The sequence below is a fragment of the Peromyscus eremicus genome, chromosome 18 (genome assembly GCF_949786415.1).
Source record: "Peromyscus eremicus chromosome 18, PerEre_H2_v1, whole genome shotgun sequence".
Classification (NCBI taxonomy): Eukaryota; Metazoa; Chordata; class Mammalia; order Rodentia; family Cricetidae; genus Peromyscus; species Peromyscus eremicus.
Window position 1 is genome coordinate 2,498,269 of NC_081434.1, and position 19,771 is coordinate 2,518,039.

Below are 19,771 nucleotides of genomic sequence, written 5' to 3' on the forward strand. Positions count from 1 at the left end.
CAGCAGCCTCTGGGAAGCATGCAGCGTTCATCACAGGCCAGGCAGTTACAATAGCCCATGAAGTCCATACTCTTAGTATCCCTTGTATTTCAGATTAAAACTAAGTAGCCATGCATGGTGGCTTATACCTGTCATCACAATATTCAGGAGGCCAAGACAGGAGGATTGCCATGAGTCTGGGGCCAACCAGAGCTACACAGTGAATTCCAGACCACCCTGAAGTGCAAAGTAAGATCCAGTCTACACACACACACACACACACACACACACACACACACACATAAAGAGAGGGGGAGAGGGGAGAGTTTAAAGCCACTTGGCAGGGAAGGGTGTGAGGCAGAGGTAGGGAAGGAGTACACATCTTTGAGTTTGAATTGAGAGAACTTAAGAATAGGACTTTGGAGGTGAGAAGGGAGAAATAGAAACAGATCCCAGAAGTGGCACCCCAGGGTGACAGGTCAAGGCAGGACTTACCCGACACTAGAACAAGAGTGTACTTCGGTGCCCCTCGGAAAATGGGGGTGGGAAGTCTCAGTCTGTCAGACAGTGGAGGAGCCACAGATGCCAAGCGAGGAGAGCTGGCCTCTTTAGCAGGAGCTGTCCATGGTGTCGGGGAAGCCTGGTGTCCCTCATCCGACCTTCCTCTGTGCTGCCTCCTGAAGTCCAGGCTCCCTGTGCCACTCAGGCCAGAGAGATGGCTGCTCAGCACAAAGTCCAGAGCTGTTCCTGCTGAGGGTGTGGCTCCCTTAACCCTTCACAAGCCCATGACGCGCAGCCTCCCTGCATTTAGGGAAAGGATCTCTGCCTGGCTTTTGCTGAGGGGCTCCAATAGACATGAGTTCATGCCCCACTATTGCAAGAATTTGGAAATAAGAGCAAAAGAAACAGAATTTGTAGCCAAGGAAAAGATTTTCCAAAAAAAGGGTTGGAAATTTTGCCATGGGTGGAAACAGGCTGGGGGTGGGGGTCTTCCTAGCAGAGAAATAGTATCTCCCTTAAACCTACCTTTCCTATCTTCCTGGGAGACCCAGAGTTCTCAGATTACTTGGAGGGGCAGGGACAAAATTCCAAATCCTGTCCATTTCCCTTCCCTTGAGACCTCATTATAGAGACCCACAGATTAAAAGCAGAGCTGTGACTCCTTACATTTCATGGACCTACCACCCACATCATAAATGAGTAGCCCACCCTTCGAGGCAGGCAGTGCAGATAATTCATTCTGCGGGAAAATGGAGGCAGACACCATGCTCACATGTGACACCCAGTTCTACAGCTAACGCATTAGGAACCAGGAACAGGATACACTTCCCAATCTTGCCTACCAAAGAATGCAGCCTCAATTCTGAGGTTTCTGTCTTAATCATTTCTCAGCAGTAGGATACCAAGTAAGATCCCGAGATGCTGTTTCCTGGGCATTAGTCCAGCAGAAGATGGCTCCCCAGACAGGTAAAAGCTTATAAAATCCAATTTCCCAACATGCCTTCACCCATCCAGGTCAATTCCTAAACAGCATGCCCTTCTGCCTACTCTCTTCTCTCAGAGACACGCACAAAGAGAAAAATTAGGTGATTGTATCACTTAACTAACATGGAGACCTCATTTTCCAACTCTCAGCTTTTGCTGCTTGGTTCAAGGTCCGAGCTCTATTGCTCCAGCAGAAGCACTCTGCATAAACCTGGTACATCAGCAGTTCCGTTTTCAACCTGCCCATACATAATTTATTGATTTACTACATCTATTTGAAGGAAGGGAAGCAAGGTAAGGAGAAAGCTGAGCAGACATGGTATCAAAACATAATCCCCTATTATGGGGGTGGGGCCCTGTGATTGTGTCAGAGCCGGGGTGACTACTGATCCCACAGACCTAGAGTAAGAAACCCTTTCCCAGGACCACACCACTGCAAACCTCCACAGCAGGGACTACAGCCTGGGGTCTTAGGTTCACAGCTAGGAGTCCGCAGCCACTTGGGGCTTGTCTCCTCTACCCATTCACTCATGTACATGCCTACTGCATGATTTAAAACAAGATGGCACTTTGGTTTTAAAACAATGATACTAACATTACAGCTCCTGCTACCAACCATGCTGCCCTGCCTGGGACCCCCAGTGGACTCCTACACAGCTGGAAGTGTAAATCTACGAGCTAAAATGAGGGAAGTCCGTGACGGAATGCTGGCACACTTTTGATCCCGGCACTGGGAAGGCAGAGGCAGGTTTGAAGCCAGACTGGTCTACACAGGGAGTCCAGGCCAGCCAGCGCTGCATAGTGAGACCCTGTCCTTCACCCTACTATAAACCAGGGAAGACCTGGGGAAATGTGGAGCGGACACTCTCAAGTATACAACATATGAAACACACATCCAAGTCAGCTGGGATTCCAACATCTGCCATGCTGAAGTGGGGTGGGCTGGTACAGCACTGTCATCTGCTTCCCAACTGACTTCTAACCACTTTCCTTTGTCCCTATCTACACCAGGGATGAGGCATGGCTCAGTGGGAGCCTGTGGCTAGCAGAGTTCGAGCATGACCCAACCTGAGAAAGGGAACAAGCCTGTTCCATCCGGTGAATGCAGAGGAACCTGTGGGATGCAGAAATGGTTCATCAGTGGCTGTAGTGATTATACAAATGACTGCCAAAACTCAGCCCAACTACACAGTAAACGTAGGTTTTACTGTTTATGTAACTTACACTCTCAAGAAGCAGACAAAAAGACAATGAGGAATTCCAATCCTGATAGTTGACCACCATCTGGGCACACTGACTCACTCAACAAGCCTCCCAGCCATAACTTCTTAGAAGATGCTAGGCGGGGTGGCTCATGCCTTTGATCCCAGCACTCCTGAGACAGGAAAATAAGGAGTTCAAGGCCACCTGGGCCTCATGAGACAGTCTCAACATGTGCCCCCCACCCCCGGGCTCCAAGACAGCAAACCAATACCCAGGACAGTGAGTTGTGGTTATGAAAAAGGTAAATACATAGTATCTGAAAGTATGAGATTCACACAAAAATGAATGTTCATTAACAGAGAGACTCAGTGGGTAAGCACACTTGCTGCCAAGCCTGATGACCTGAGTTTGATCCCTGGAACTCACATGGTGGGAAGAGAGACACTCACACAAGTTGTCCTCTGATGCCCACGTGTCCAGCATGAGCACACTCACATACAAATTAATATACATACACAAGCCAAATATTGAATATTCTAATTTAAAAAGACCACTATACAGAATATAAAACTTTATTAAAATTGGGATAATTTACAAGCCATATAATAATAATAAAAAAATACACAGCATCACTTTTTCTTACAGAAAGGTAGGGGGAAGTAAGAGCCATGGCAAACAGCCATCCCTGATAATTTTGTTCTTCCTGAACATTCTTTAACATTTATGAAGTATAAGTGACAAATATTTTATCTAAATAACACTAAGGCATTACCCACAGGCTAACTTACCTAGTAGTTTCTTGGCCTTGTTATTTCAGCATCAATTCCATAGACATGAAACTGTGGCCTGTGGGTTTAACAGGCTTTGAGGTTCACATTGGGGGCAATCTGTCATACAGTAATGCTCATGCTGCCCAGAAGTTCAAAGCCAACTGGTTTCACCATTTTCAAGTTATTGTCAAGAGTATGAAAGAGGAAGCTGGACATGGTGGCTCATGCCTATAATCCCAGCAATCAAGACCAAGGCAGGGCTGCCGTGAGTTCTAGGCAAGCCTGGGCAATATATAGAGTTCCAGGCTACAGACTGGCACCCTGTCTAAATAATAAAGTGTGTCAAAGGAAGACGACACACGTGGGATGTGTATGGGTCCAAAGCCTCACGTGTGAGTCTGTGACCACACCTGACCCTGCTGAAGCTACAGGGCTAACACTGGTGTTTATATGCTTTGCTTATTCACAGGGTTCTACGTCCTGCCATGTAAGGCACCAAACACTCTCTATTTTGAGATGGGGGTCTCCTTTGCTGCCCCTACTAATTTAAAATGTCCAGACTCAAGTGATCCTCTCACTCACCTTTCCAAGTTCAAGTATACACTACCATGCCAGACTTCCAAACCACCTTTTCAAGGCAGTATCCATAGTTAAGTCACTAAGATACCACTGGGTAACCACGGTTGTTTAAGTTCCCCCAAAAGAAATCATTTCTGCTACACGGAAGGCTTAGGCAAAGCTGTCCCGTGCAACTGCTACCTTGTGTATTTATCCCTTGCTCTCAGTGCCTCGCTAATGTGAGAGCTCAGTAAATCTGCCCCACTGTCCTTCCTGTGTTCAGATAAAATTCTCCATTCAAATGCAGACGAGTGTCTCACACACTAGACCTGAGTCCAGGGGATACTAGAAGGGGTGTATCTTCTGCCCTCCTACTTCAACCCTTATGAGGACACCGCTAGGGACCATTTTAACACAGACATCCATCTCAGCTCACCTTTTTTTTCTGGAACAAAAGATTGAGGGCAATTACATAACTCATTCCCAAACCCTTCAAGGGTATCAAGGCCTCGGGGGATTCTCTGGCCTATTTGGATCCTTTCATTCATCAAACCTCCATCACCTATGCCAAGTGGGGTAGGCTAAAGGGACACAACTGATTAATAGAGGGCTGTGCCCTAGGACAGGATGTGATGTGATAAAACAGAACAGTGGGACCCCAAGAGCCATCACCAGCAAAATCTCCACTGCTGCTCTAACATGAACGCAGGTGGGAGAAACCAGTTCCTCCTATTTCAAGTCATCGAAGTTGCTAAATCTTTTTGGCTTTGGTCATTATGTTCTAATGAGCAAAGGGACATTATAAACTCTTGTGCCAACTGCCTCTTATGTTCTCATTAGTGGCAGCCATGTTCTATAAACTCGGGTCAGACCCATTAGAAGCAATAGATTTCCAATGATGAGACCTGAGCCCTGGAACCAATCTGTGGCTTGACAGACGCTGAGCACAGACGCTGAGCACAGACGCTGACAGGGCGCAGCCACGGCTCCAGGGCCCAGCTCGCTCCCGTCCTCCCTCCACCCTGCTGCGATCCATCAGACAGACACACAGGCAGGCAGGGCAAGGGTACACAGCCCTCAAAAGCAGCACACCCCTCACTGAGCGCAGCTCTCACCACTCAGCTCTCCAACTCCCAGACTCGGGGTAAGAAAGTGAGCTGGGTTCCTCACCCCAAATTCAAACGCAGTTCAAGAGACAAATGGCCTTGAAATGAAATCCGTATTTCACTGGGAGTTCACCACACAGAAGTGCAAAGTCATTCACAGTGACTTCTCGTTAAAATAAACATCTAAGTCAGAAGTCCCCTCCCCTTTGGCAAGCTGCCGTCCTCAGGGAGTGAAGTGGGGAAAGGAACCAAGGGCTTCCAGGACCTAACGCCACTTGTACAGTCGAACTGGTTTTTACACTAAAATCTACTGGGTATCAACTTCTATAAAGGAGGTTCCAAATAGTGTGTCTTAGAGGCTTTTGTTGTTAGCAATGGGTCTTGTTTTTGTGATGCCAGGAACTGAACCCCAGCCTTGTGCCTGCTAGACAAGCATGTACTACCTCTGAGCTTCATCCCCACCTTTTCAGAAGCTGTGATGGTTCTTTGAAAAGGGACAGATTTTTACCATATTCCTAATTCACAAAGACATCTTGTACTCTGCAGCTTTAACCCACAGCACCTGCTCAGATACTGCTCATTTCCCGTCTCTCCTGTTTCACTTTCTACCAGTTGAGGTAGTTGTCACTTTAGGACAATTTAAGGCTATGGGGAACAATGGTTGAAATAACCCACTGCCACCTGGAGATGCGACTCAGCTGGCATTTTGGATGCTAGCAGTAGAGCCCAGGGTCTTTCAAAATTAGCAGGTCTGAAGAAACCCTAAGATATTCTTGAAAACACCATCTTCCTTCTCGATGATCCTAAGACAATGAGTCTGATGCTGTATACCTGAGTCAGCACCTCCCTTCCTGGCTGAAGGAATCACAAAAGTAAGTCACACGCTTCTTCTAATGTGACGGTGAAGATCACAATGAAAGAACCAAGCAAACGGCAGAACCTTGGGAGTCTACTCCCTCATAAACAACACCGTTAGCTTTTAAGGGTGTCTGCAACGGCAAGGGATTCTGAACTGTAAATAAGGACCATCAATTCAGGGAGAATGTGTCTGGTGCTGACAGCTGAATGAGCTCAGAGGCAGGAAGATGGCCTTAAGGTCTATGATCCGCCATGCAAAGTCCGTCCGGCAGCTACATAACCCAAACTGCATATCAAGAACTTAACAAACGGTTTCAGGACTTACAAATTACCAGTCTGGGAACATGCAGGCGGTGAGAAGGCTGAATGAACAGAATGGGTATATAAGAGGAGACAGGGACAAGGAGGTAGGGTTGGTTTTGTTTTGTTGTGGTGCTAAAGATCCAACCAGGGCCTTGCATCCTGAGCCAGTAAGCACTCTACCACTGAGCTACATCCCCAGCCCTGGGATAGTTTCTTGATTGTATAGTAAGTCATATGAGTTCTGATGGAGAAAAAGAGGTAAACAAGACTTCTCTCCCTAGTTATAATGTAGGAACCAAGATAAAGGGATATATAAAGGATATATATAAAAAAAAATAAGGCAAGAAGGTTGGCATGCCAGGTGTGGTGGCACACACTTTCGATCCCAGCACTCAGGAGGCAGAGGCAGGAGGATCTCTCTGAGTCCAAGGCCAGCCTGGTCTACAGAGTAAGTTCCAGGATAGCCAGGGATACACAGAGAAACCCTGTCTCAAACAAAGAAAAAAAGAAGCTTGGCATGGCAGCGCAGGCTTAAGATGCCAGCACTGAGAGGCTGTGATCAAAGGTCTGACAGCTTCAGACCAGCTGAATTACAAGGCAAGACCCTGGCCCTGAGAGAAAATTCAAAATGGTCAGAAGGGGAGGAACCTCCATGTTAGGAAGGGGAGGGAGGGAGCAGAGAAGAAAACCACACACACGGCACAGGTCAGGAGCCGTGGTGAGAAAACGCAGATGTTAAACCATGAGCTCAGGGGAGCAGCACCACAGAAGGCTGGCAGACGTCGTTCTAAATGTTAAGTAAAACCCAGAATAGCACATTCATGAGAATCCAAGGCTCAACACAACAGCTCCAGGGGTTTTCATGGAGATCAGTACCAATAAATATCTGGGGTCAGCAGAGTTTGTCACTCTGGAGCACTTATTGGTTCTAAAACATGAATTTGCTGCATTTAAAAAAATAATTTGTTTAAAAAACAAGATAGGCAACCATCTATTTTTCCTTAAATCAAGGATTATCCTAAAGATCCACTGAAATAGAAGAAGCAGACAAGTAAAAATGGCTCAAACTTGTAGATTTCTCTTTAGGAGATGCAGTCTATGATCTGAATGCATTACTGCACTTAATTTCTGAGAGTTTGTCACAGTGACGGAATCACCATCATTCAGTGAACTTTCAAACAGGAGCTAGACTATCATGCTGGCTGTGGCCAACCAGTTTCTTCAGGAATAGTAAAGTGGACCAATAGCTCAACTGTCAGAATCAAGCGACCACGGCACTCACTTCTTCCTCCACTCTTTCCTCAGGGATCCCTTGGAGACCACCAAAGCACTGCCGGGGTGACACCCCCAGTCCTCGGCTTTCAGCAGGCGAGCTTCTGCACCCTCGCACACCAGTCTACATGAAAATAACCGATTCCCAACTAAGTCAGGAAGCTGTTCTGGGTGACCACAGCAGGGTACTCTGAGCCTTCCTCCTCTGAGGACAGCTCCTCATCCTGGGCAATTATGCTCCCTAATCCATACTCCTGCTCGTGAACAGAGACTTCATTTGGCGTGAGGTGAAAAGAACCTTCCACAAAGTCAGCGAATCTGCAAAAGAGAGGGTTGCTCATTAAGAAGCTGCTTGTCTTTCCCAAATGGCTCTCAAAATAAGAACAGACTGAAAGGCTCAGCATGCCTGCAGTTCAAATGATACTGAATCTAACTGAAATTCCTGTCCTTGCTTTGGCAGACATATAGACTGAAGAAATCGGCAGGAAACAAGGCTGGGCTCATAAGCCAACATGCTGGGCATTCTCCTCCTGCTGACAATGGCCCCCTGTCCTCAGTTACGAAGTGCTAAGGTTCCTTCAGTTGCCATATTCCTGATAAGAGACTGGGACACTACAGTTCTTTGCATTTATGGCCCTATAAACTTTATGCTATCATGATTCCAAATTAAACTTCACATACAACCACTCCCAACCATAGGGGGCCAGGGGGCAACTCAGGACAGCTAGGACTACATACATGGACCTTCTCAAAAATCTGAAATATAAAAAATAAGTACAACATCTATGTCAAACTTACAAGGGCCACATTTAAATATAGTACTGAAGTCTTCCCACGTTAATGACTTGGGGAAACAGGAAATAGATTACTTCTAATACATGATGACACAGATAACTTTCTCTTGACTACTCCTAGGTTAGCAACAATCAAAGGGCAAAATATATCACAGTTACCTAGAAGTATGATCTCTGTTAGAACTCATGGTCATTAACTACCATAAATACCTGGCTTATCAGGCCAAGCATTTACCTTTTTGGAGACTGAATCCGAGATATAGTCTTCCAGGCAGAGCACTCTGGGCTATTACAAAACTCTCGGAGCTCCTGTAAAGCTTTTTGGGTCTCCACCTCTCCTTGTATCCGATACTCTTCTTCTGTCAGGAGGCGAGGGGGGACAGGCTTTTCTGTTGCTTTACACATCTTTCTGTGCTCACCAAAATAACATCATGAATCATTAATCAGTAATCCATATTCATCCTTACCTCCACGGTTTCAGAAGACCAAGCACACACCCGACAAGACTAGACATTGGGAGTCATCACCCCCCCACTCTTCTATACACATCCTTCATTCTAGCGCACTCCTGACATACCACACTGAGGGAAAAACCAGAGTAGTCAAACTCACTTATTTTCCAATAAATGCCAAACAAAGTATTTATTTTCCGATAAATGGAAAAACAACAACAAAATGATGTCATAATATGGTTCGCGAACTCCATTTCTGAAACTAAAGGTTCCACTTTGATTATCTGCAATGGAACAGCCACTGACAACCTCAGAATCAAGGACCATTCCATATTTACTCTTTTTAAAGATAACATGCTATGAATTACATCTTAAAATAAGATTAGGATTTTTGGAGCAATCTGGCAGTCAGTGTGAAATGATCTGAAACCTGAACCTGAGGCCTAGAATTAAAAACAAAAACACCTATAATTTGCACCACCTAGTGGTAACAGGAACACATGACACTTTACTGGATGCTTTTATTTTTATAAAAAAGAAAGAAAAAATAGACTCAACTAAGAAAGAACAAGAGTGGAAACCCAGCCCAGTGATTTCTCACTTACAAAGAAAAGCTCTACCTCCCTGTGCTGCAAGTGTACCCACACCTCACATGTCAACACAGAACGACACTGCCTTTAGTCACCTGTAGGTGATGTACAGCCAGTGAATGGGATACTCCAGATTCTTGGTACACAGCGCAATGATGACCAGAGCAAAAGCAATGTGTGGTATCTGGATGCTGGAGTACATGAAGCCCAGGCCCAGCAGCTGCAGTGTCCAAGTCAGCAGGTTGATGCTCCTCTCGTTCTCCAAGGGCCCATACTTGTAGCACACTGCAAAACTCATGAATCCAACTGTGAGGACGTAGCCTATCAAAGGAGACAGCAGAAGACATTCTTTTTCAACTATTACATGGAAAGCGGTAGTAAGTTCACTAGACCGCATCAAACAAGCCAGATGAGATAAGATTTGTACTCTATTGTGTACCTATTTCACACACACACACATTCGTATCTTATCCTTTGTGTAACAAATGGGTTCCCATAACAAAGGTGTTGAAGAGAGGCTCAGAGGTTAAGAGTACTGATGCTCTTCCAGAGGACCCAAGTGCAGTTCCCAGCAGAACATGGTAGCTCCAGGGGATCTGACCCTACAGGCACCAGCACTCGACTGCACATACCCACACACATAATTAAAAACTCAATCTTTTTAAAAAGCTACATGTTGAACATTTCTAAAATAGTCTATTTTAACCCCAAAATATAAAAATCCATAGTAATGTTCTCAAATAATAGATCGAGTTCCTATCAAGAAAAAGTTTCTATCTGCATGATCAAAGGATTCTTTTTTGTGTGGGGGGAGGGTTTCGAGAGGGTTTCTCTGTATAGCTTTGGTGCCTGTCCTGGATCTCACTCTGTAGACCAGGCTAGCCTAGAACTCACTGATCCACCTGGCTCTGCCTCCCGAGTGTTGGTATTAAAGGCGTGCACCACCACCGCCTGGCGATCAAAGGATTCTTACTGTTTACAAGATTCACGGTGGTCTTACTTCTCCAGGTCCCCAAGCATTATTTAAATTAACATTAATAAAGACAATTTAAAGGTTTTAAATTTTGCTTAATGTAGAATAAACATCAGTAAATTAAAGTTTTATTCTTACCAACAGCATCTAAATTTAAAAGATGTTAGATGATGTTAAGATGTAGTATTAGAGATAAGTAGGAAATGATAATATTTACAAGTTAGCCTTCTTTGTTGGCAGGCAACGTCTTCTCACAATCAAATTAACCAACAGCTTATCAACACGAACAAAGGAAAGCCAAGCCACCAATACTTACTTAGAAGATAATGCCAATAACATCTCCATATCTCCTGTAAATTCTTAAAAACTAGCTGAATGAGGTACAGAGAAAAGGACCAGCCTCCTACCAGGATGACGTAAATGGGACTTCTCTAGACAAAGTAAGAATGAAAGAAAAAGTTACAAGACTTTTATAAAAGCAAAGGGGGTAATTTTTTTCTTAAAACTCAACCTACTCAAAATGCATAAAAACATTTCTCTTAAAAAAATATGCTGCTTTATAATACCTAAAAAGGCACAGTCTGCAAGGAACACCAGAAGATGAGATGCTAATAACTGGAAGGCCTAAGTGTGCAATTAGAAAACAGAAAGTAGCTCTCAGTTCCCACTGAGCACGATTTCAAATAAAGAGTCTGTAGGCTCGAGGTCTTCCCATGCAAGTACTTTACAGAATCACAGAAGAGGACAGACACTGACTCATCAGCCATTAATGCAAATGTTCGCATTCTAAGATTATAAGACTATCCTCCAGCTATCCAAGCGTGTCCTAAAGACTTAGGAGGACTGGACCACTTACCTTGGGCATAAACTTGGAGAGCATAAAAATGATGATTAGCAGAGAGGCCACAATTCCCACACTCACTCCAGTGGAATAGTAGAAAAGTTGACTCCTGCAGAAAAAGTCATTGTTCTTGACTGTGTAATATTGTGGTTCAAGTAAGCACTGATGAAATCACAACAGTGACTAGTAAAGTTCCAAGACAGGAACTAGAGAAGGAATCTGCCCACTAGTTAAAGCTGCAGAACTATAGGCTGATGCAGCTGCTGACAGACCATGAAGCTCAGTATCAACAAGGTCCTCTCAAATCTCACTCCCATCTCCATCGCTCTTCAAATCCACCACAAGTTACAGACATGGAGCTTAGAAAAATCAAGTTGGAACTGGGTTGGAAGCTCCCTTCCTGCTGGGTAGCCTTCATGGTGCCAGAATGGGCTGTGGAGATGCTAGGGGAGAACTGCCACCAACAGTCTCACTTAGCTGTGGACCCTGTGTGCAGCAATACTGACCTAGTCAGGATGAGCACACTGCAGCAGTGCACATAAATCTGCTGTAGGAGGAACCAGCCACTTCAGGACTGGATTTGATGCCCATTCCACAGAACACTGTATACATAACAAATAAATAAAATCTTTAAAAAAAAAAAAAAAAAAAGTCTCCCAACCAAAAGAAGACCAGGGCCAGACAGTTTTAGCACAGAATCCTCCCAGACTTTCAAAGAGTTAATACCAATACTCCCCTCAAATTATTCCACAAAACAGAAACAGAAAGAACACTGTCAAATTCATTTTATGAGGCCACAGTCACCCAATACGCAAACCACAGAAAGATTCAAGAAAGAGAATTACAGACCAATTTCCCTCACGAACACTAATGCAAAAATACTCAATAAAATACTTGCAAACCGAATCTAAGCACACATCAAAAAGATCATCTACCATGATCAAGTAGGTTTCATCCCAGAGATGCAGGGATGGTTCAACACAGGGAAATCTGTCAATGTAATCCACCATTCAAACAAAATGAAAGAAAATTACACATGATCATCTCATTAGATGCTGAAAAAGCCTTTGGCAAAATCCAACACCCCTGCATGATAAAAGTCTTGGAGAGATCAGGGATTCAAGGGACACACCTAAACATAATAAAGGCAATTTATAGCAAGCCTATAGCTAACATAAAATTTAATAGAGAGAAACTCAAAGCAATTCTGCTAAAATCAGCAACAAGACAAGGCTGTCCACTCTCTCCCTATCTATTCAATATAGTACTCAAAGTTCTAGCTAGAGCAATAAGACAACAAAAGGAGATCAAGGGGATATAAATTGGAAAATCAAAAGTATCGCTATTTGTAAACGATATGACAGTATACTTAAGCAATTCCAAAAATTCTACCTGGGAATTCCTACAGCTGATAAACACCTTCAGCAAAGTAGCTGGATAAAAGATTAACTCAAAAATCAGTAGCCCTCCTATATACAAATGACAAATGGGCCAAGAAAGAAATCAGGGAAACAACACCCATCACAATAGCCACAAATAGTATAAAATATCTTGGGGTAACTCTAACCAAGCAAGTAAAAGATCTGTGTGAAAAAACTTCAAGTCTCTGAAGAGGATATCAGAAGATAGATCTCCCATGTTCATGGGTCTGTAGGATTAACACAGTAAAAATGGCCATCTTACCAAAAGCAATCTACAGATTCGACACAATCCCCACCAAAATCCCAACAAAATTCTTCACAGACCTTGAAAGAACAATACTCAATTTCATATGGAAAAAATAAATAAACCCAGACTAGCTAAAACAATCCTGTACAATCAAAGAACTTCTAGAGATATCACCATCCCTGATTTCAAGCTGTACTGCAGAGCTATAGTAATAAAAACTGCATGGCATTGGCATAAAAACAGACAGGTCAATCAGTGGAATCAAATTGAAGACTCAGACATAAATCCACACTCCTATGGACATCTGACTTTTGGAAGTGAGATATACAATGGGAAAAAAGTAAGTATCTTCAGTAAATGTTGCTGGTTTAGCTGGATGCTGGCATGTAGAAGAATCTAAATAGATCCTATCTATTACCCTGCACAAAACTCCATCAAAGACCTCAACATAAAACCAGGCACACTGAACTTGATAGAAGAGCAAGTGGGGAATAGCCTTGAACACACTGGCACAGGATGTGTTCTGTACAGAACACCAACAGTGCAGGCACTAAGATCAACAATTAATACATGGAACCTCGCTGGGCATTGGTGGTGCATGTCTTTAATCCTAGCACTTGAGAGGCAAAGGTAGGTGGATCTCCACAGAGCTAGTTCCAGAACAGCCAGAGCTACACAGAGAAACTCTCTTGAAAACCCAAAAATAAATAAATAAATAGACGGGATCTCATGAAACTGAAAAGCTTCTATAAGGCAAAGGACACCATCAAAGGGACAAAATGGCAGCCTACAGAATGGGAAAAGATTTTCACCAACCCTATATCTGACAAAGGGCTAATATTCAAAATATATAAAGAACTCAAGAAACTAGACATCAACAAACCAAATAATCAAATTAAAAAATGGGGTAAGATCTAAATAGAGAATTCTCAACAGAAGAATATCAAATGACCAAGAAGCACTTAAAGAATGTTCAACACAGGAGGTTGGTGTGCACACCTGTGATCCCCGCAATCAGGAGGCAAAGGCAGGCAGATCTCTGTGAGTTCAAGGCCAGCCTGGCCTACATAGTGAGTTCCAGGATAGTCAGAGCTGTTACACAGTGAAATTCTGTCTCAAAAAAACCAAAGAAAGAAAGAAAGAAATGTTCAGCATCCTTAGTCATCACGGAAATGCAAATCAAAAAACTCTGAGATTCCATCTTACATCTGTCAGAATGGCTAAGATCAAAAACACCAAGACAGCTTATGTTGCAGAGGATGTGGAGCAAGGGGAACACTTCTCCACTGCTGGTGGGAGTGCAAACTGGTACAGCCACTATGGAAATCAATACAGTGGTTCACCAAAAAACTGGGAATCTACCTCAAGACCCAGCTATACCACTCTTGAGCATATACCAAATGACCTCCACAAGGACACTTGCTCCACCATGTTCATTGTGGTATTATTCATAGCAGCCAGAAACTGGAAACACCCTGGGTGTCCCTCAACCAAAGAACGGATAAAGAAAATGTGGTACATACACACAATGGAGTATTACTCAGCTGTTAAAAAAATATAACATCACAAAAAAATGGATGGAACTAGAAAAAAAAATCATCCTGAGTGAAGTTACCCAGACCCAAAAAGACAAACAAGGTATGTACTCACTTATAAGTGGCTATCAGCTATAAAGTTAAAAGATAATCATGCTACAATCCACAGATCCAGAGAGGCTAAGTAACAAGGAAGGCCCAGGGGGGATGCATGGATATCCCTGGGAAGGGAAAATAGATTTCATGGGTAGACTGCGGGCAGGTGGGGATAGGACAGGACGGTTTCGGGGGGAGAGTACTGGGAGAGACAACTGGAATGGGGGGGCATTTTGGAGGTGAGGTAGAAACCTAGTGCAATGGAAACTCCTAGAAACCCACAAGGGTGACACTAGTGAAGACTCCCAGCAATGAGGGATATGGAACCTAAACCATCCATCTTCTGTAACCAGGCAAGGCTTCCAGTGGAGGGACTGGGACACCAACCCCACCACAAAACCTTCGACCTACAGTTAGTCCTGACTGCAAGACGTGCCGGGGTAATGGTGGCACAGAACTCATGGAAGTGTCCAACCAATAACTGGTCCAAATTGAGACCCACATCACGAGAGGGAGCCCATGCCAGACACTGCCTGGAGGGCCAGGAACTAGAGTCTGGACAACCCAGACCAAGGATGGAACCAAACAGGACAGGCAAAAAAAAAAAGTCAATGTATGATTCCTAATGATACTCCGCTGTTCTGCTATACTTGTAGTCCTGAACCTAGCATAATCATCATCAGAGAGGCTTCATCCAGCAACTGATGGGAGAAGATGCAGAGACCCACAGCCAAGCATTAGGCAGAGCTTGGGGAATCCTGAAAGAGGGCAAGGAAGGATTGTAGGATCCAGAGGGGTCAAGGACACAAGAAATAAGCCAACAGAACCAATTAACAAGGGCTCATAGGGGCTCACAGAAACTGAATCGACAATCAGGGGGCCTGAATGGGTCTGACCTAGGTCCTCTGCACATATGTATGGTTGTGCACCTTGGTCTTCTTGTGGGACTCCCCACAGTGGGAGTGCGGGCTGTCTCTGACTCTTCTGCCTGCCTTAATGGGGGAGGTGCCTAGTCTTATTATAACCTGACATGCCATCTTTGGTTGATACCCCTGGAAGGCCTGCCCTTTTCTGAAGGGAAAGGAGGAGGAGCTGATATGGGGGGAGGGGATATGAGGGAAGGGACTGGGAGGAGAGGAGGGAGGGGAAAACCACAGTGGAGATGCAATATAGGAGAGAAGAATTAAAAAAAAAAAAAAGCATGGCTAGTTGGGTCCTGGGGTAAACATGATCAAAATTAATTATGTACATGTACAGGCATGTCAACAATATAACCCATCCTTATATACAATCACTACATGCTAATAAAAACATTTTTAAAAGAAACAATATAACTCTTCTGAGGAACTGGACACCTTGTCTAGGAAGAGAGGAGCAAACCCAAGCAGAGACTGAAAAGTGAATGGAGCTGATTACCCAGGACAGACAGATCCTACTGCCATTCCAAGGGTTACTTTTCCCTGAATGTGAGTTTCCCTCAGGAGTTCCAAAATAAAGAACAACTTAGCCAGGCGGTGGTGGTGCACGCCTTTAATCCCAGCACTCAGGAGGCAGAGCCAGGCGGATCTCTGAGTTCGAGGCCAACCTGGGCTACAGAGTAAGTTCCAGGAAAGGCACAAAGCTACACAGAGAAACCCTGTCTCGAAAAACCAAAAAAAAAAAAAAAAAAGAACAACTTCTTTCAAGCCCAACATAGCTCAACTTCAAATTCCAATTGTTTACCTTTCACTTTGAACTTAATGTTGATTCAACCTTCACTCAGTATTTACTTAACCATATATATAACATATATAACACACACACACACACACACACACACACACACAAAAAAAAAAAAAAAAAAAACAACCAAGGGGCTGGAGAGATGGCTCAGAGGTTAAGAGCACTGGCTGTTCTTCCAGGTCCTGAGTTCAATTCCCAGCAACCACATGGTGGCTCACAACCATCTGTAATGAGATCTGGTGCCCTCTTCCGACCTGCAAGGATACATGCAGGCAGAACACTGTGTGCATAATATATAAATCTAAAAAAAAAAAAAAAAAAAAAAAAAACCAAAATAGCAAACAAAAAAGCCCCAAGGAGTCCTTTTTGTGTTGGTCAACTACTCCTGGGAATGAAACCTGTCCCCAAGTGTGGCTGATACACCCAATGACACTTCAGTTGCAAATAGCTTCTTGGTTAGAGGTGGGACTCTGCATCCATTTCCCCTTCTCAGTGCTGGGATTTTGAGTGGTTGGAATTTGTGTAGGACTTGTTAATACTGCCATCACCCTTGCTGTGTCTTGGAGTCATCCACCACCTCTGGCTCTTACGATCTCACCTCCTCTTGAGCCCTGAGGGAGGAGTCTGATAGACACCCAGTCCTCCCTCTCCTCTGTGGGTCTGTGTGTTAATTACAGGCGAGCGGAGAGCCATGTCACCAGGAGTCCCTGTACTGCAGTGCTCTCTCAGCAGGACAGTAACACTAGCTCTCCTCTAGGGCCTACAACTTACCTAGTTCCAGCTTCTCAGCTGCTTTAGCAGTATTTAGTAAGAGTTTTATCTCAGAGAGTGGGCCTTTATATTAGAGCATGTCAATTTTACCTATCACAGCTAGGTTTCTAAAACAAGAAAATGGACAAGTAACTGATGTTTGTCTCCTTTTATCTGAACAGATGAAACCATCGATGTATAATTTGGCAGCAATTTCATTATAGGCACAACTACTGCCTGTAATTCCAGGTCCAGAGGATCCAATGCCCTCTCTCTTTAGGTCTCTGCAGGCACCACATACCACACAGGGACAGAGGCACACAGATACACACTGAAAGAAAAAAGCTGGGCATGGTGGCACACACCTTTAATCCCATCACGTGAGCGGCAGGATAGCTGAGCTTTGTGGCCGGTCTGGCCTACACACTGGGTTTAGGCCAGCAAGCACTGAAAGTGAGACCTTCTCTCAAACAAACAAAACAAGTAAGTCTAAAAAGTACCCAAGCAGGCAACATCTAAGCCACACAGATCCTGGAGAAGGGAATGGCAGTACTTACAATTCTTATGATGAAAGTCAAACAATGTTAGCGTCTTATCAAGTCCACACCTACCTGCTCAACAAGTCTCCACAAAAAAATAGCGTAAGTCCAAGGAGGAAAATAAGGAAGAGTTTGGGGTCAAATCCTGAAACAAATGAAATATTTGTTTAATAGAAGAGCCAGTTAGAGGTATTATAAAAGGTGACATTAGTATTACTGGTCAACTACAGTAAGGCAAAGAGCCCCGTTAAATGCAGTAGAGAGATCACACGAACCCTGGCACTCTTCCAAAGAGAAACACTGTTAGGTTTCTGTCTAACCTGTACCTTCCTAAATATCTTATTTTGATTTTATCTTCTTCTACTAAGGATTTAAAAAAAAAAAAAAAAGGAACCACTGGACTAAGCTAAACATGACGCCATCATCACCTCATACAGTCACACAATGTTTACCAGGCTTTTTTTTCTGGCTGTTCAGCTCACTATTACACCAACCAGGTGCCTTAGGCAGGCAAGGTAAAACAGATACAACACATCTTTACATAATTAAACAAATGCAGCATAAGCCAATGGAACACATCTTTGTCTAGTTAAAGTCATGTTCCACAACACCACACACATCAGTAGAGCCCGACAGTAGGACAACTGGACAGGCATAACCTTTTGATAGCAAACCTATAAGCATGAACCCTGAGCAGTAACCAGGAGAAACCAAATCAGGATCTGATGGCATCTACCTCCTCTAAAACTCTCAGATGCCTTCAAAGAAGGAAAAACTTTTCCCACGTCCAGCAAATAAGCCTTAAACTACAGTGTCTTCATCTTTAATCATGATTCCACAAGCACTCTTGTGAATTTACTAGTTTTACTGTTCACTTTTCCTGTCTTCAAATACAGACCTGAACATAGTCAAGGAGTCTCCAGAAGGCATGGATACAAATGTCTGACAGACTCCAGTAGTGCTGACCATATCAACTGAGGACCTGCCGATTCTAGGCAATGAGTTACTGAGCTAGACTCTAGGTTCTTTTTTTTTTTTTTGGTTTTGTGAGACAGGGTTTCTCTGTGTAGCTTTGGTGCCTGTCCTGGATCTCGCTCTGTAGAACAGGCTGGCCTCGAACTCTCAGATATCCGCCTGGCTCTACCTCCCAAGTACTGGGATTAAAGGCGTGTGCCACCACCGCCCGGCACAGGCCTAGAGTCTTATGTGTGGTAGAGTCTCCATAGCTGGCTAGAGCCATGGTATAGTCAAGCTGGTAATCAAATCCAAAATGGAGTTGTCTTGGACTGACTTCTCTGTCTAATTATACCCTCCAAAGCTCTGTCCCAGCTCATTATAGAATCCATCAGAAAAACCAAGGTGAGACTTACTCCGGGTCACAATGACACTGTATTTGGTGTCCTTCTCTATAATCTCAACTTTGAGGCAGGTTTTTGTGCTGTACAGACCCACGTTAACATAGGTGTCATTCAATTTCTCTTTTAAAAAGGAAGAAAAAAAGTTCCAGATACTAAACTGCTCTAGCTCCTTCAGCTTCTCCTCATTGTCCACCTGGGTGACTCGGACCAATTTGGAACTATTTACCCGGACCTGTAACACAGACAAAATTAGGATGAAAAGTAAGAAATTTTCATAAACATAATTTAAAAAACCCTTACTGGAAATATACAGATGCAACAAAAACATGATTTGGAAAATGACGCTGCTCTAATAGAGGCAGCTGCCACAATTTCTTGTTAACATTGTCTGAATCACTATTAGGCCAGAAAAGGGGGGTGGGGGTGGGGAGGAGATCCCAAGCAGAAAGAGTATCAATACAGCTATTTATGCATGAGATCATACAAAGCAAGGATCTGGAATATTAAGAAAATTGCCAGTCATAAACAGCCCTAGAAAACTGACAATGTTTCCATAATGATAGGCTGAGAGGTTCAACACATTGTCACAAATCACTGATTAGGGATAAATGTTGGTTATAATGTGCCCCAGATACAGTACGAATTTTGTATCAGAAAATTTAAAAAAAGAGAGGATGTTAAAAAGCCTGCAGCTCTCACAGCGTGTTGATGTGAACAGCAAACACCCTCACCAGTGTCCGTCACAGTTACTGCATAGTTACTGCAGCACCTCCAAAAGGTTCCTTTTGTTCAATCACTACTACAGCCAAAAACTCTCCTGACAGTGCCATGAAACAGAGTCCAAAGTCACTCTACCCAGAGGAAACTTCTCACAGAGTCAAAAACAGAATGAAAACACAAGTCAAGAGTTTACGTTCAA

The 19,771-nt window shown here is 43.8% G+C and overlaps 1 protein-coding gene across 1 annotated transcript in view; it reads right to left on the bottom strand.

The window, feature by feature from the left end:
• Positions 1-7,318: 7,318 nt before the first annotated feature.
• Nemp1 (nuclear envelope integral membrane protein 1) overlaps positions 7,319-19,771 on the bottom strand; it is a 24,276-nt gene continuing 11,823 nt past the window's right edge. Inside the window, exons 3-9 of the mRNA XM_059245171.1 lie at positions 18,865-19,084; positions 17,567-17,639; positions 11,200-11,293; positions 10,660-10,774; positions 9,466-9,691; positions 8,564-8,737; positions 7,319-7,852 (exon numbers count right to left, since the gene is read on the bottom strand). Of these exons, the coding sequence (XP_059101154.1) occupies positions 7,684-7,852; positions 8,564-8,737; positions 9,466-9,691; positions 10,660-10,774; positions 11,200-11,293; positions 17,567-17,639; positions 18,865-19,084 (1,071 nt within the window). The 3' untranslated portion in view covers positions 7,319-7,683. The remainder of the gene's footprint in view (positions 7,853-8,563; positions 8,738-9,465; positions 9,692-10,659; positions 10,775-11,199; positions 11,294-17,566; positions 17,640-18,864; positions 19,085-19,771) is intronic.